Raw genomic sequence first — 16,215 nt, forward strand, 5'->3', positions numbered from 1 at the left:
TCAAGACCTGCTGTAAGAGCCTTGCCCATGAGAGAGCCACAGTAGGTCCTCCCTCCCCTTCCATAGGAAAATCTGAAAATTGATAAATCAGTAAAGTCAGGAAAGAGCTGCACATCACTGGGGAAAGTAGAGAAAGTGACATGTTAGGAGGCAGAAGGGGGCTGCCAGCTATTAGCAGGTAGGCACACTGGAAGTCCTAACGCTGTGCTCTGAAACAGTCAAGACCCTCCTTAGCACGACATTCAGCTTCCTACACTCTATTACCCAGGGCAGTCAAGAGACTTTCTCCATGGGGCCCTCATTTGTTAACACCGGCTTTTGTGATTAGGAGTTGGGAGTCTTCATTGAGAAAGGGTGAACAACGGCTTGACCTCTGCTCATCTCCAGGTGGGGCAGAAAAAACACATTCGCTTCTGCTGTTCAGAACACAGTGTCACAGAGGGGAATGGCTCTCTTCCCTTTATATCACAGAAACATCCAGATGAGATTTTTGTTAAAATGGAGAAAACAGCAATAGCCCTAAACTCTGGGCAGTCATCTGGTGAAAATGAAGACTCAATTTGGCAAGCAGAATTATTTAGAAGTTAGGATAGCCATTGTCCTCTGCTGAGGCCCTCGCGTCCTTTCCTTTCATCATAAGACGGGAAAACTAGATTCTAAAAGGGGTGGTTGTAAGAGGGTGATTTTCAAGGGTTCAAAGCCATGCCCCCATATCCCTGGAAAGAGGCAGGAGGCATGGTGGGGGGTGGTGATCGGCTATGGGGTAAGCATTGGCCAAGGCTGCACTTTCTAACTCTCATTTCCCTTCAAGGGAAGTGAGATCTTTTCCATAGGGCTTAAAGGAATACCCAGTTTCCCATACTTAGAGGATCTGTGACCCCTAAAGTATCAGTGTCAAAACCAGATGTTGGGGCCCAAAAGAATGTGTTGCATGGAGAAGCCAGGTAGCCATTAGACATCAGTACTTGAGGAGCAGGCTGACTACCACTTCTGAAAGACTAACTCCATCCCTAGCAGGCATGGCTCAGAAATCCATTTTTGATAAGTGTTGCCACCCACAACACTGCCCCAAGCTGACCTTCCCTTTTCAGGCTTGGCTTTGTCATCCCTTTGCTCAGGCTTCTGTTCCATGACATTGAAGATGATCATAATTTAGGCATGAGGGAAGCATGTGTTAGAAGGAGAGTGTCTATGTCTCATCACTGGAATTTATTTTTTTGAGAGGGAATGGGTTGGGGCCAGAGAAGAAGAGATGGCTCCTGGTGGTGTCATACCACCACATCCAGGACTCCCACTCCCAAAGAGGTAGATTCCTGATCTTGAATTACTCCTGCCCTTTCTGGGCTTTGCCTGCCTAGGCCTACTTCCTGTCACATTCTTGGGAATAGAAGAAGGGGGTGGTATGACTGGGACCATGCAAAGTCAACATCTGCTGAAGAAGATCCCAGTGACATTCCCAGCCCCTTGGCTTGGGAAGAGCAGACAGTGAAGGGCCAAAGGACAGGTAAGACCCTGCCAACTTTCTACTCAATACACAGACCAACTTTTGCTCTAAAACACTATTGGTCCAATAGCTTCCTGCCAAGGGCAAGATCCTTCACCCCAAGGACCAAATATGTTTGGGGATATATTCCACCCCCTGCCCTAAATCAGCTCTTGGGTTCTAAAGCTATCCAAGCCTCCTGAGGCTGCAGGCGTAGTCTTAGGGGAATGCTTCTATATCTGTCCCCTTCAGGTTCTTCAGAGAAAGGAATTAAAGTCATAAATGGAATTTGTTTTTGTTTTCTCAGGTTGTGTATAAAGTGTCTGCAGAGCATCACGCTCCCTTGCCCCCTCCCCCTGGAGCAGCTGGTGTTGGGTGGGCAAGGGGTGAAGCCTAGCAGCTTCTTGGCCCAAAGGCCTCACTGCCGGCTATTGTTGTCAGACAGCTGGCCGGGGGTCCGAGCTTCAGAGTGGGAGGATGTGCCCTCGAAGCGCTGGGAGGCAATGGCTGCCTGGTGAGACATACTTTTTCGCACAATGTCCCCTTTCCGCCATAACACCACTTCCTGTTGGGGACAGGACAAGGTGCCTTAAGTTGTAGAAACTTAATCCCTCTTCCTCCCCTTTCCACAAATACTGTGTAATGGGCTTGTTGGAAAGAACTGGGTGAATAGGGATAGCTGGCATTTACCTAGTGCTTTACAAAATCTCATTTTATCCTCACATTGTCCCTGGGAGATGGGCATAATTATTGTTACTATTTTACAGATGAGGAAACTGAGACAGAGATTAAGTGATTTGCCCAGGGTCAGAGAACTAGTCATGGCTGGGGCAGGATCCAGCAGTTGGCCTGGTATAGACCTACATGAGCAGGCAACCAGGAGGTGAGAAAGGTTCCAGAGCCTAGAAGTGAAGGCTGAGGGGAAAGCACAGGTTGTGTGAACACCCTCCTATCCCAGGATTTGGTTTGAGCAATGAAGAATTCACTGCCAGGCTTGCCCCTTTTTAAAACAGTCACTGACAAGCTCCTCCCCTCCACCGGATACAACATGGCCTCATCTGTCCCTCTCCAGGGGGCAGGGGTGTGAGAGGCTTGCACCCTGTGCTTCACCTGCTGTTTGAAGTAGCGTCGCTCCTCTTCATCAATCAGCACCAGGTTCAGGTAATACCGCACTGAGAACTTCTTGTTGATGTCTCTCATGGTGGGAGTCAGCTCATAGCCAGCCAGAAAGAGCCGGATCGGGATGGATTCCCCTGCAAAGGAGGGAATCAGGACAAGGGGTAGAGTTTAGCACATCTAGCCAGGGAGGGGGCACTGCCCAGGACATGAAAAGGGAAGGAGGAGCCCTGTGGGCTGCTGCTCTTTCGGACTTACTTCACTAGGAGAAGGCAATTAGGAGCAGGTGTTGGGGTGGGGAAAGATGATGGTATGAGCCCCTTTTTTATTATCTATATGGGGAGGGGAGAGGGAGGCAGGTGGTGTAGTTGGAAAAGAGCTGGTCTTGGATACAGGAAGGCCGATGCTCCAGTCCTGCCCCTGAGACAGGCTGAGTGACCACAGGGGCAGAACCCTGGGCCACTCTGGGATTTGCAGGCAATGAAGTGTGAACCTGCACTGATGGAGGAAATCATCACCAGGAACTCTCTCCTCACAGGTCCCATGCTTGACCTCAATGTGAGAGGGTTATCCACCCTTTGGCTTTTATGTGGCAAAGGGTAAGCCCCAAACTGCTCCCTGTATTAACCAGTACCTTCTATGAGATAATATGAAATGATATTTTTAAAGTGTTCTCCACATAGTGCCTAGCACATAGTAGGGCTGCAGAAATGCTTATTCCCTTTCCTCTCTACTCCTAGTTGGTCTATACTGTTTAAAAAGTATGGTTACACGGTCTAATGCAAAAATACTGCGCTGGGAGCTGAGGGACCCTGACCCCAATTCCACTTATGCCACAGGCTACTTAGTGTCCTTTAACACGCTGCTTAAATTCACTGGGCCTCAGTTTTTGTATTAGTAAAACGAGTGGGGTGAATTAGCTTAAAGTCCTTCCAGCTCTAATGACCAGTGAATCTATATTCTTCAACTAAACAAAACAAGAAAGGCAGGGATGGGAGTGGTCAGAAACAAGCACCCTATGGTATAGTCATGATTTGTTTGCTGATTTGGATTACTCATGTTGCCTTTTTCCTAGCATATGGAGTCCAAAGTATAGAATCCTGGTCCCCCTCTAAACCTTGCACAGTACTCTACATTTGGAGGGTGCTCAGCAAATGTTTATCTTGATGGTGAAGGGGTTCTTAGTATTCTTACTGAGTGCCTGTTTCTCAGTCAAGCATCCATGTATAAGATAAATCCTTATGAGCATAAAAAAGATGGCTAATAAATAGGATAAATCCCAGGAAGTGCCAAGAAATCTTTAGGTAGTAAAAACAAAATGAAATGTAGATACAATTATTGTAATCAACTCTTGATCATGTGGGGTCCTAGAAGCATGGGGAACTAGAATTCATAAAGAATCACAAATTCTCCAATTTAATTAATTAAAATTACCCTGTAGCTCTCAACTACATCTGCTTGGGAGAAATGACTGACATTCTTTTTCCCACCCCTAAGTATGGAAATGACCAAAATGTAAAGTAATAGAAGCATCAAAATCCAAAAAATGTATCATCACCTGCTGAACAAGCAAATGAAGAAATCCCTCTATTACAAAGCCGGACTCTCAGGCTCTGCTTTAATCTAAGATTTTGAAAACAAAGGTTAGCAAAAGTTGGTTGGCTTGTAGGAGCTTACCTCTCACAGGGGCTCCATCCATGATCTCATACTTGGCTATTGTGTCATTTTCATGATAAACATTAGGGCCCGTCCCAGTTGTCTCCCTCTTGATGATGTCAATCTCCATGTGTTTGATTTTGATCCTCACCAACAGGAAGTAGATTTTCCCCACAATCACATCTTTCAAGTGGTACCTGGAGAGAGAGAGAGAGAGAGAGAGAGAGAGAGAGAGAGAGAGAGGGAGGGAAGGATGGAGGGATGGATGGATAGAGGGGGGCAGGCCGGGAGGGAGAGAGAGAAACAAGAAATTGAAGGTTAGGAACACTGACAGTCCTAAAGCTTCAAATGTGTGGCATTTTCAGCAGGGAGCTATACTTACTGTTTAAGATGTCTACTCCACTTATTCACCCTCCCTAACCATCAATAGTTAACAATACTATTTGCTAACAGATTCCTTTCCTCAGATCTTCTTATGTTACTTTCCAAAAGCTGGCTTAAAATTCACTCTGTCCAGGAAGTTTTTATTCAGAATCACTTAGCTCCAGTCATCATTCTCTTTGTCCCTTCATCATTGTAGCACTCGGTCTGCATGAAGTATTCATTCCTGACTCTTAGGAGTTTGGAGGTCAGGAATCAAACTTAGTCTTTCCTCTTCCTGATGCCTAGTATAAGGCTCATGCAGAGGAATCATGCAGTTAAGGTTGATTGTGTCTTGTACTCAAAGGGAAACTAGTAAGTATAAAAAAGGTGTGCAAATCACACTTCCCATGTGAAAGAGATCCAACAATGCCGTCATTTTGGTACTTTGATACTAATTCCTAAAATGTTGCCACTGTGCACAATATTTCTTGAACTCTTAAAAGACCTCAGTAATATTTTTTAAATAGTTGGAGGTCAGTTAAAATAACAATGTAAATTGTTTTTCTCATCCAAATCCAGGACCCCAGGTTACAAACCCTTCCTTGTTCTAGGGCAAGGACACTCACTTGGATTTATTGTACTCAAATTCAATGTGCAGACAGTCCTCAATCCCAACCTCCATCTTGATTGATGAATTGAGCTCTGGGTATGTGCTAAGTGTATGAACCACAATATCCATCTCTTTGACAACATCGTTGAGCCTGCGGCTGATGGTGGCTCTGAGGAAATACCTGCAAATATTGAGCCAATGTGGATTAAGACAGTTCCCAATTACAAAATATTATATATACACATTGTATATACAAAACAGTATATAAAGAAGCACACATGTGTACACAAAGGCATATAGATGGCTTGCATGTGTATACACACACTTGTATGTGTACATATGTGTATACGTGTGCGTGCAAGCATGTATACATAATATATTTACAAGCACCCATATGCACCTGTCTATATCCCCAGAGGCATACTGTCAGTGTCCTAGACTTGAATTGGAGGGAAAAGTGAACAAATCATAAGCCTCTTTTAAGTCTCAACTAAAATCCTGCCCTTTACAAGAAGTCTTTCCCAACCCCTCATAATTCTAGTTCCTTCCCCCTGCTGATTATTTCCTATTTACCCTGTATATAGCTTATTTTGTATATATTCCTACCTTGAGGGCAGGAACAACCTTTTGCCATTTTTTTGTTCTCCTAGGCCTAGCACAGTGCCTGACACACAGAAGGAGCTTAATAAATGTTGATTAATTTAGAGCTGAAAGGGACCTTGGGAGCTCTTGAGGCCAACCCCCTCATTCTACAGATGAGAAAAGTGAGACTCAGAGAAGTTGTGACTAGCCTAGGGTCATACACCTAGTTAAGTGGCTGAGGCTGCATTTGAACTTAGGTCTTCCTACCCCAAGTCTAGCATTCTACCCATTTTATCTCCTGGAATGGAGAAAGATAAACCAGAACCAAAGGTACAAGTTTCAGGGAGGAAGTTCTAACTCAATATCATAAGGAAGAATTATGACTTTAACAATTTGTTAGGTAGTGAGTTCCCAGTTATTAGAGGTATTCAAGAAGAGGCTGGACGAGGGAATTCTTAGACAGGGCAAGAGGTTGGCCTAGATCCTTAAGCTCCCTTCCAACTTGAAGAATCTGATGAGCAAACTTTTGCACTTTGTTAACTGTTCTCTTGTCATGCCATTATTATGGACAACTTTAATATACTCATGCTGATCATGTGAGATAATTTCCCCCATTCTTCCTCTGCCTTTCCTTTTTTCTTTTAAGATCATAACAAAAGCACTTACAGGCCTTCCAACTTATTTAACACCTTTTATGACCTTGGATGATATTCTGAGGGTTTTAAGGGAACACTAGTTTCATTCTCCCCCTTTTAGAAGGTATGTACCTCATCCTTGTTTGGTCCTTTTTTACTACTTGTCATATTAACCTTTTTATGTTTCTCTTGATCCTTGTGTTTACATTTCAAAGTTTGTACTCAGTTCTAGTCTTTTCATTAGAAAAGCTTAGAAGTCCTTCATTTCACTAAAAATCCATTTTTTACCCTGTAAGATTATATTCATTTGTGCCAGGCAAATTATTGTTGGTTATAAGCATGTACCTTCTGTCTTTCCAAGTTTTTTACTCTTTAAAACTTGTAGTTGTTAAATCTTGTGTGATCCTAACTATGGATCCTCAGTACCTGATTTTTTTTTTTTAATAGTTGCTTGCAGCATTTTTCTTTGACTTGGAAGCTCTGGATTTTGGCTATGATGTTCCTGACAGTTTCCATTTTTTTTTCCCCATGAGGTCACCTGTAGATTATTTGTATTCTCATTTTGGCCTTTGACTTTAAGCAATTTGGGCAGTTTTGTTTCATGATTTTGTAAAATGTGATATTCTGGCTCTTTTGGGGCAGGGGGAGGGCATTATGGATAGTTTTCAGGGAGTGCAATGGTTCTTAAATTATCTCTCCTTGATCTGTTTTCTAAATCAGTTGTTTTTGCTATAGGATACCTTATATTTTTTTCAGTCTTTTGACTTTTGTTTTTGTATTTCTTGTTGTTTATGAAGTCATTACCTTCTATTTGGTCTATTCTAATTTTTTTGGTGTGGTTTTTTTTTTGTGGGGCAATGAGGGTTAAGTGACTTGCACAGGGTCACACAGCTAGTAAGTGTCAAGTGTCTGAGGCCAGATTTGAACTCAGGTACTCCTGAATCCAAGGCCGGTGCTTTATCTACTACGCTATCTAGCTGCCCCTGGTCTATTCTAATTTTTAAGGAATCTATGGCTTGGGTAAAATTTGTGTTATCTCTTTGCAACTTCCACCCCCTATTTCTGGTTTACTTTCTGGAGTTAAGCAGACCAAGGCTCAAGAAGCTCCCGGAGTTCCAGTACAAAAAGATCTTTTACCGCCTTCCTTCCTCTGGCACTCATCTCCTTCTCTAGGGCTGACACACAAAAGCTTCCTGCACAATTTATGTTCCAGCCAAACTGGCCAGCTTGCTGTTCTTCACATGTGAAAGTCCATCTCCTTTCTCCATGCCTTGTCAAAGGCCATTCCCTGTATTTCCACATTTCTGCCTCATGGAATTCCTGGTGTGAACCTTCAAAGCCTACCTCAAGGGACATCTAAGACTGGAAGCCTGTCCTCATCCACCCAGTTATTAAAACATTCCTCCCTCCTCCCCCATTATTTTGCATTTACTTTAAAAATATAATTTGCATTTGATTTCCCTGTTGTTTTCTCCCAATAGAATGTGGGCTCCAAGAGGACAGGGATTTTATTTGATTTTTTCTATTCCTAGCATCTAGTAAAGGGCCTGACATATACAGCAGGTGCTCAGTAAATGTTATTCTACGTCTTTTCACTTCTTTTTCATAATCCTTCCCACAGGGAGCTCATCCATTTCCAGAATTTCAGCTATTTCCCCTATGTGGATAACAACTCTTTAATCTCAATCTCTCCAAAACTCCAGCTTCTGATTTCCAACGACCTGACGTGCATTTCCACCTAATATCTCAAAATACCTCAAAGAAACTGAAATCCAAACCTCTTCTTTTTCACACCAGCCACTTCTGTATTTCTGTGCTACAATTGTCCAATCACCATGATTACTCTAAACTAGAAACTCTGTGGTAATATTTTACACTCACTTTCTTTCCATACTCACACTGGTTGCCAAGTGCCCTCAAGTCATCACTCTAGTCTCTGGAATCTCTCTCCTTCCCTCTGTTCCCCCTCCCCCACCACAGCTCAAAACCCATAGGCCTAGAGTATTGCAAGAGCATCTTAACTGGCCTCCCAACCCCAGGTACTTTTCGCCTATATGATTCTTTCAAGCTGCCAACATTATTTGTTCTTGTGTATAAGTCTTATGCCCTCCCGCAACGCCTTCTATAGCATCCTACAGTCTAATGAATAAAGACTTATTCCTTAAGCTGGCCTTCTGTGCTCTCCACAATGTGTCCCCATCTAATCCTTCTAGTCAAGTCTTTCACCACTTCTCAAGAACTCTATGTTCCAACCAGTACCTACCATTCTTTGAACACACATCATGTTTTCCCACTCAGTACCTACTTCTGCTCCCACCATTTCACCCAATCCCCCTGACTCTACAACCCAATACCTTATTTTGCCTAATTAATATGAGCAGCAGCACACTGTACTGGATTTTGAATCAGAAAACTCAGGTTTGAGGCCAAGATCATCTATCTACAACATGCTATCATGAGTTGGCCACATTTCTATACTGAAAGGAATAATGCACATGCAGGGCTATGGATCAGAGTGTTTGAAAAATAAAGTTAGGCAAATTAGCAAGTACCCACACCCTTTTGATACATTTTTAAACCTAGGCCAAATTCCTCCTCCTTATTGGGACTCCCTTCTGCCTAGCAGGTAAGTATTGCTGAGAATAAAAATTAATTTATGATATTAGAATAGTGTAAAAAGAATGAGAAGACAAATTCACTATAAAACGTCCACAGATTTCTTTCTTTTTCTTTTTCTTTTTTTTTTTTTAGTGAGGCAGTTGGGGTTAAGTGACTTGCCCAGGTTCACACAGTTAGTAAGTGTTAAGTGTCTGTGGCCGGATTTGAATTCAAGTACTCCTGACTCCAGGGCTGGTGCTCTATCCACTGCACCATCTAGCTGCCCCAAAATAGCTTTTTTTATTTTTTAAGAAAGTGCTTTGGGGGGCAGCTAGATGGCGCAGTGGATAGAGCACCAGCCCTGGAGTCAGGAGTACTTGAATTCAAATCCGGCCACAGACACTTAACACTTACTAACTGTGTGAACCTGGGCAAGTCACTTAACCCCAACTGCCTCACTAAAAAAATAAATAAAATAAAAAATAGAAAGTGCTTTGAATTTTGAAAAGTGCCTTACAGATATTATCTCATTTGATCCTTTTTTTTGAGGGGCTATGGGGGTTAAGTGACTTGCCCAGGGTCATACAGCTAGTGTCAAGTCTGCACCACCTAGCCGCCCCCAACACAGTATATTTCAAAGCCAAATTTAAGTTACTTCTGAATGATCTATATTGTATCAACACATTAAGGGGGGGGGAGCGAGGAGGGGCAGATCAAGTGATACAAGTGTATCGCAACACAGATTTCAGATTTCTACGTGAAGTTTTAAAAACTGGGCATCCACAAAGCCTCCTGAGGGTATAGGGCAGGAATAGTGTATACTGCTGCTGTCCCTGGCCTAGCCTTAGCCCCTAGCCCCATGCTAAAAATCAAACAAAATGAACCAAACTTGTGAAACCATGGAGGTTATCAAAGATGAGCAGCATCTTGATAGTTGGATCTCAAGCAAGGGGGACTTTGGGTTCAAATTTTGGTTCTATTCCTTATGAATTTGGTTCTATTCCTTATGACCTTGAACAAGTCACTTTCCTTATTTGGGCCTCAGTTTTCTCACTTATGAGACTAATCTCTAAATTTTCTTTGCACTCAATTTATTCTCTGACTAGTGATGATAGAAAGAAAGCATGATGCAAATCCCTGGGAGTAGTTACTGCTTTTGGTTTTCCATCACTAGGCTCTTAGAACCAGCCTCCCTTTCTCAGGACTTTGCAGCACCAAGCACGGGTAAAAATGCCCCTAGTTCCAGCTTTGCAACTCATTACCTGTTTGACTGTGGGCAAGTCACTTCACATCTCTGAGAGATACCTTTTAGCTCCAACATACTGTGCTTCATAATATTTCTTAACTTACTATTTTTTTTAAAGAACTTGTATATTATTATCTCATTTTAGGGCAGCTAGATGGCACACTGAATAGAATGCTGGGCCTGGAGTCAGGAAGACTGGAGTTCAAATCTAGCCTCAGACACTTACTAGCTGTGTGACCCTGGGTAAGTCACTTAACCTTGTTTGCCTCAACTTCCTCATCTGAAAAATGAACCAGAGCAGGAAATGGCAAATCACTCCAGTATCTTTGCCAAGAAAACTCAAAACAGGGTCATGAAGAGTCAGACATGACTAAACAACAACAAAAAGTTTGTTTTATCCTCATACTCCCCACATGAATAGCACGTCAGCCTATTAAAAAAGAAAGAAAGAAAGAAACTGAATAATTAAGTGGCTATTTAGTCCAATGGCAAGAGCAGGGCCTAGAATTCCTGTATGACCCCTAGTGCTTTTCCATTAGGTCAGATACACCCTGGCTTTTCAGGGAAGCCTAGCAAAAGGAGATGGCTCCAGTCTTGGACTTCCCTTTTAATCATGATGACTGACTGGAAGAAAGCAGAAATGAGGATTGGCATGGAGCTCTGCCCCATAGAGGCAGCTCTGGGTGAGCACAACTTACCTTAGCTTCACATTCTGTCCTGTGTAAGACTCATAGGGCTTCTCCACGTGGGTGAACTCAAAGTCAAAGGTCTGGGACTGTGTGAACTCACCAGGCCGGGCCAAGTCCTTCACCAGTGACACAAACTCATGGTGGTTCCCCCGATCATAGTAGAGCTCTGGAAAGACAATAATCACCTCCTCCATTAGGTTCATTAACTGAAAGGAGACCCAAGAAAGCAGTTGTTGCCAGGGGAAAACCATTTTATCTGCTGAGACCTTAGCCAGTCCCCTTCATACCCTCTGCCTACACCCCAGAACTACCAGGTTCTTCCAGCATTTATCAGTCTACCAAACTCTTCTCCCCTCCCCCCTAATATCTTTCTCCTTGCTTTGCCAATCCTTTTGCAACCATATCCTTTTGCAACCACTGCCTCACTGTGAAATCCTGTGGGTCCCATGGCCAGTGCCTCCTGTGCAAAGGGACTACTGCTATTAACTGAAATGTGTGTACACTGGTTAAAAGCTTGCAAAGTGCTTTACATACATTTTCTCATTGGATCCTCTCAGCAATGCTATGAATTTGGTACTAAAGCATCACATCCCTACTTTACGAATAGGAGGTTTAGAAAGATTAAGTGATTTCCCTATAGTCACAGCTGTTAGCTGAGCAAGAATTTGAACCTGGGTCTTCTTGACTCTAAGTCCAATACCCTATCCATGGTGCTATTCTGGTTCCCATTAACACTACTCCCACCTTTTAAAAACATTGTACCATGTAATAATAGCATTATATTAATTATAATTACATTAATTATAGCTAGCATATTGCCTTACATGTTATCTCATTTTATCTGTGCAACAATCCTAAGAAGTGTATAACTGTCCAAAGCAATTTTAGGCCCATTATTTAATTTTATCCTCAAACAATATTATGAGTTGGTAGGTCAGATGGTATCCTCCCATTTGATGGGTGAGGAAAACAAAAGCACAGAGAGGTTGTGTGACATACTATAGGACATGCAGCTAGTGGCTAACCTAGAACTCAGCTTTCCATACCCCTAGTCCAGGGGTTCTTAACTTGGGATCCATGAATTTTTAAAAAAATTCTGACCCCTGCTTTTCACTATAAATGGTTTCCTTTTAAGCCTAACACTGTTCTGAAAAGGGGTCTGAAGGCTTTACCAGACCACTTAAAGGGATTCATGATGCAAAAAAAAAAAAAGTTCTAGGGTTCTTAAGTCGAATCCCAGTACAGTAGAGTCATAGGACTTCTGTTATTTCAGTTTCTCACTGGGTAGACCCATAATCCTTTCCCTCAGTTATAAAATGAGGATATTGAGACTAATACTACTTGTCTCATGGAATTATGGCAAAGTGAAGTGCTTTGTGAATTAACAAGAGGATATGTAAATATAAATATTTTTATACTACAGATTTTGGCAGTAATTAGGCCAGCCTGGTAAATGGGTGTAGAGGTCAGTCAGACTTAGAAGCTTACAAAGCCTGCCTCCTCCTTGATTAGTCTTTTTTTTTTTTTTTTTGGTGAGGCAGTTGGGGTTAAGTGACTTGCCCAGGGTCACACAGCTAGTGTTACGTGTCTAAGGCCGGATTTGAACTCAGGTCCTCCTGAATCCAGGGCTGGTGCTCCTCCTTGATTAGTCTTAGGCTCTGATCATTTAGTCACTTCACAATGTGAAGTTTTGTGTATATGTGTGTACTATTATATGTTTATTAAATTCTAGTCTTGGATGTTTGGTTTCCCTAATCAGACTGAAAATTCTGGGGGCAGGATAACAATACATCCTGTTTCAAGAGGCCTCGATGTCAAAAATCTTGTTTATTTTTAATAATTACTTAAAAAGAAACTTTTTGCCTAGAAAAAGTGACATAAAATGAGGGATAAAGCTCTTACAGGATTCCTGGCTGTCAAGGAAAATTAAGGAAACATAAAACAGATACAGAGCCATCTTATTTGCTGCTTGGGGACAAAGGGTAAGGAGTCTATGACAACAGCAAGACTGAACCTAGCTTCCTCCATTCCCATGGGCCCCAGAGAACAGATCACTCCAGAGACTAATTTAAATTGAGTGAGAGGGAAAGGCAGGGCCAGAGTTCTACCCCCAAAATCAAGTAAAGCAGTGAGCTATCCCAACTCTATTTCTTCCTTCCCAATTCTGGGACCAGAGATAGAACAGTCTTAAAGCTCAAAGATAGGCCCATTAAATGGTCTATTCCCAGAGGAAGAATTTCCTGACAGTGCCACCCCACTTTATGTTCACAGATAACTCTTTCTTGCTGTTCTGTGGGGTCTGGTCTAGAACCCCAAGTCCTAGGGAGTCTCTTTTGCACAATAAGACTGTCTCATAGGTGTTGGGCAGCTAGGTGGCACTGTAGATAGACCATCTGTCCTGAGTCAGGAAGACTTTGAGTTCAAATATGTCCTCAGACCCTTACTAGCTGTGTGACCCTGGGCAAGCCATTTAACCCTGTTTGCCTGTTTCCTCATCTGTAAAATGAGCTGGAGAAGGAAATGGTAAACCACTGAAACTTCTGAACAACAACATAGGTGCTAGAATAGTCTTAACTGACCACATTTGATAGAAGTTAGCAGTGGTGTGGATAGCACCACCTTTCCCCAGTTGTCAATATTGCAATTTTTTTTTTGGCGTGGAAATGCATTAAAAACATTATTAACTATAACTAACCTGAAAAATTATATAACTGGATTTATATGGAAAATTATAATTGGGCCATAAGTCCCTTCACAGTCGCCATTCAAATGTAAAGATATTATAACTGACTAGCTGGGCCCTAATTTGGGGGGGACTAATCTGACTGGATGACTAATCTTATTGGAGGACTAATCTGGGGACTTTTGACTGGCTGGCTATCTGACTGCTATTAATTGTTTTTTTTTTTTGTGAGGGGCAATGGGGGTTAAGTGACTTGCCCAGGGTCACACAGCTAGTAAGTGTCAAGTGTCTGAGGCCGAATTTGAACTCAGGTCCTCCTGAATCCAGGGCCGGTGCTTTATCCACTGCACCACTTAGCTGACCCCCTGACTGCTATTAATTTAATATGGGCCATTTAAAAAGTTCCACCACACTTGCTCCTCCCAAATTGATAAGCAAAAGATTAAGAAGCCTCTTCCATTTTAACGGCAGAGGGTTTGTTTATGAGATACAATTTAAAATTAAGAATACAGGGAAATAAAACGTACAACCTGATTGCTTTCTGGTGTGTCTCTTTCCACCTGCCGCTCCTGGAACTTTTTTAGCCTCCTCCTGTGTACCAATGGACCTTCTTCTAGCGTTCCCCTCACTCCCTACTCTTTCTCCAGAGTCCTTCTCTTGTCTGCCCCCTTCAGTGTCTCTCCTTTCTCTATCCCCTGGAGCCCCACTAATTCTCTCAATCTTCTGGCCTCCTCCTTCACTCCAACTCCCCCCTCCTGTGTCTAACTTTCCTCTCCATACTGCCCCTTCGGCTGTCTGTCTCCTCTCTTACTGTCTTCTTAATTTTCCGGCCTTCCTTGCGTCCTCCTAGTCCTCTGGCGTCACCCCTCCTTGCTCTTAGCTTTTTCTCCGTCTCCCTGCTCCTTACACAGCCTCAGTCTCCTTAGCGTCCCTTTCTCACCAACCTCTCAGGTCTCTAGTCTCCTCTCACTTTCTCAAACTTTCACTCTTTTTCTCCTTAGCATCCTTGTAGCAGTCCTAATCTCGCTAGCTCTGTATATATGTTCCTTTTCTCCCCTCAAACCTCAGGCTCTCTGCACCCTCGCACACGCCAAGCTAATCCACCAGCCACCAGCCAAACTAGGGCTGTGCTCAGAGGGGCTCGAAGGGCCCTGCCCCCTGCTGCGTGCCTGGGACCTCCTCATGGGCTATGCTAGGGCCTGGCAGGACAAGCTTGGGATCTCCAGGACAGCTCCCCTCAGGGCGTAGGGAACTGGGGCTTCCCCCCCATCTCCCCCCCCATCTCCCCCCCCCCCCCAGCCCTCTGACCAGGTGTCCTGAAAAGCCCACAGGGCTTTTTGGCTCAGCTGAACCGGAGGGGGAGGGGCACCAGCCCCTCTAACACAGAAAAAAACAACCTGAGGGCCTAAGGCTTTTTAATCTCAGCCCATAGGCAGGGTCCCCAAATCAAAATAAATTTCCACAGCATATTGTTATTATTTCTGCTGATTTGCCTTCTTATTTAAACTTTGCCCAGGTTAATGCTGAAATCTGTTTGCAAGTTTAAGCATAGAAGAAATGACAATGTAGGAGATAGAGAGCACACAGGATAATGAAGAAATGGCTAATGATTGAGTTTTTGGTTTTCCTTCCATCAAATACTGTTAAATATTACCTTGAAAAATCAGCACCAAGTACCAGCAAGTTTGTTTTCATTTGAAACAACTGTGTGGTTTCCATCCTCATGTACAGAGACAGAGTACCCTCCACCTCAATCCAGACCCACTGATTCCACTTTTACTGATTCTCATGTTTAGAATTCCCTTTTAGCTCAAACAAGGGTGTCTCTGGAGCCCCAATGTCAGCTCACCACCATTAGTCTGAAGGTCCTTTCCTTGGGACTACATGATTTCAAGGAATACCAATGTACTTCTCTCTGCTTCCCTCTCAGACATTCCAGGAACATTGTCTAATAATAAACACCTTTCATGGTGATTATGGGATTTTTTCCTTTCCCTTAAAGACCTCCAAAGAAGGCAGGATGCTAGAAACTAGAAATGAAGCTTACTTCCTGAAAACCGCATAAACAATCACTTTTTAATACAATACAGGCTAGTTCACCTTTACTTTGCTACATTTGCATTTCAAAGGCCTGCTAATCTCTGGTCTTCTTTGAAGGAATTTTTGAAAATATGTCATCCTATTGAAAGTCTACCTTTTTCTCAGAATCACAGGATTACATCTGCAGCATGTTATCTTAATCTTTTAGAGGCAAGTAGGTTGAAATGGATACAGAAAAGCTCCTTAAACTATGGGTTCCCCCATAAGGGGTTGGATAACTGAATGTGGGGTTGCAAAATATTTGGCAACAGTAAAAGGTTTTATATACCCTATATACCCAGGGTCGCGTAAAAATATCTCTGTCAAAAAGGGGTCTCAATTAGAAAAAGTTTAAGAATCCCTGGGATAGAGCACTGAGCATGGAGTCAGGAACATGTGAATTCAAAGCTAACATAGAATTCTTTGATGGTTCTGTGACCCTGTACGTCCCTTGACCTCTGCCTCAGTTTCCTCA

At 42.9% G+C, this 16,215-nt stretch overlaps 1 protein-coding gene across 1 annotated transcript in view; it reads right to left on the reverse strand.

The window, feature by feature from the left end:
- Positions 1-1,766: 1,766 nt before the first annotated feature.
- VPS26B (VPS26, retromer complex component B) overlaps positions 1,767-16,215 on the reverse strand; it is a 30,017-nt gene continuing 15,568 nt past the window's right edge. The window contains exons 2-6 of the mRNA XM_043997553.1: positions 10,988-11,144; positions 5,245-5,409; positions 4,277-4,452; positions 2,594-2,736; positions 1,767-2,048 (exon numbers count right to left, since the gene is read on the reverse strand). Coding sequence (XP_043853488.1) covers positions 1,902-2,048; positions 2,594-2,736; positions 4,277-4,452; positions 5,245-5,409; positions 10,988-11,144 — 788 coding nt within the window. The 3' untranslated portion in view covers positions 1,767-1,901. The remainder of the gene's footprint in view (positions 2,049-2,593; positions 2,737-4,276; positions 4,453-5,244; positions 5,410-10,987; positions 11,145-16,215) is intronic.

Source organism: Dromiciops gliroides, chromosome 3, assembly GCF_019393635.1.
Source record: "Dromiciops gliroides isolate mDroGli1 chromosome 3, mDroGli1.pri, whole genome shotgun sequence".
Lineage (NCBI taxonomy): Eukaryota > Metazoa > Chordata > Mammalia > Microbiotheria > Microbiotheriidae > Dromiciops > Dromiciops gliroides.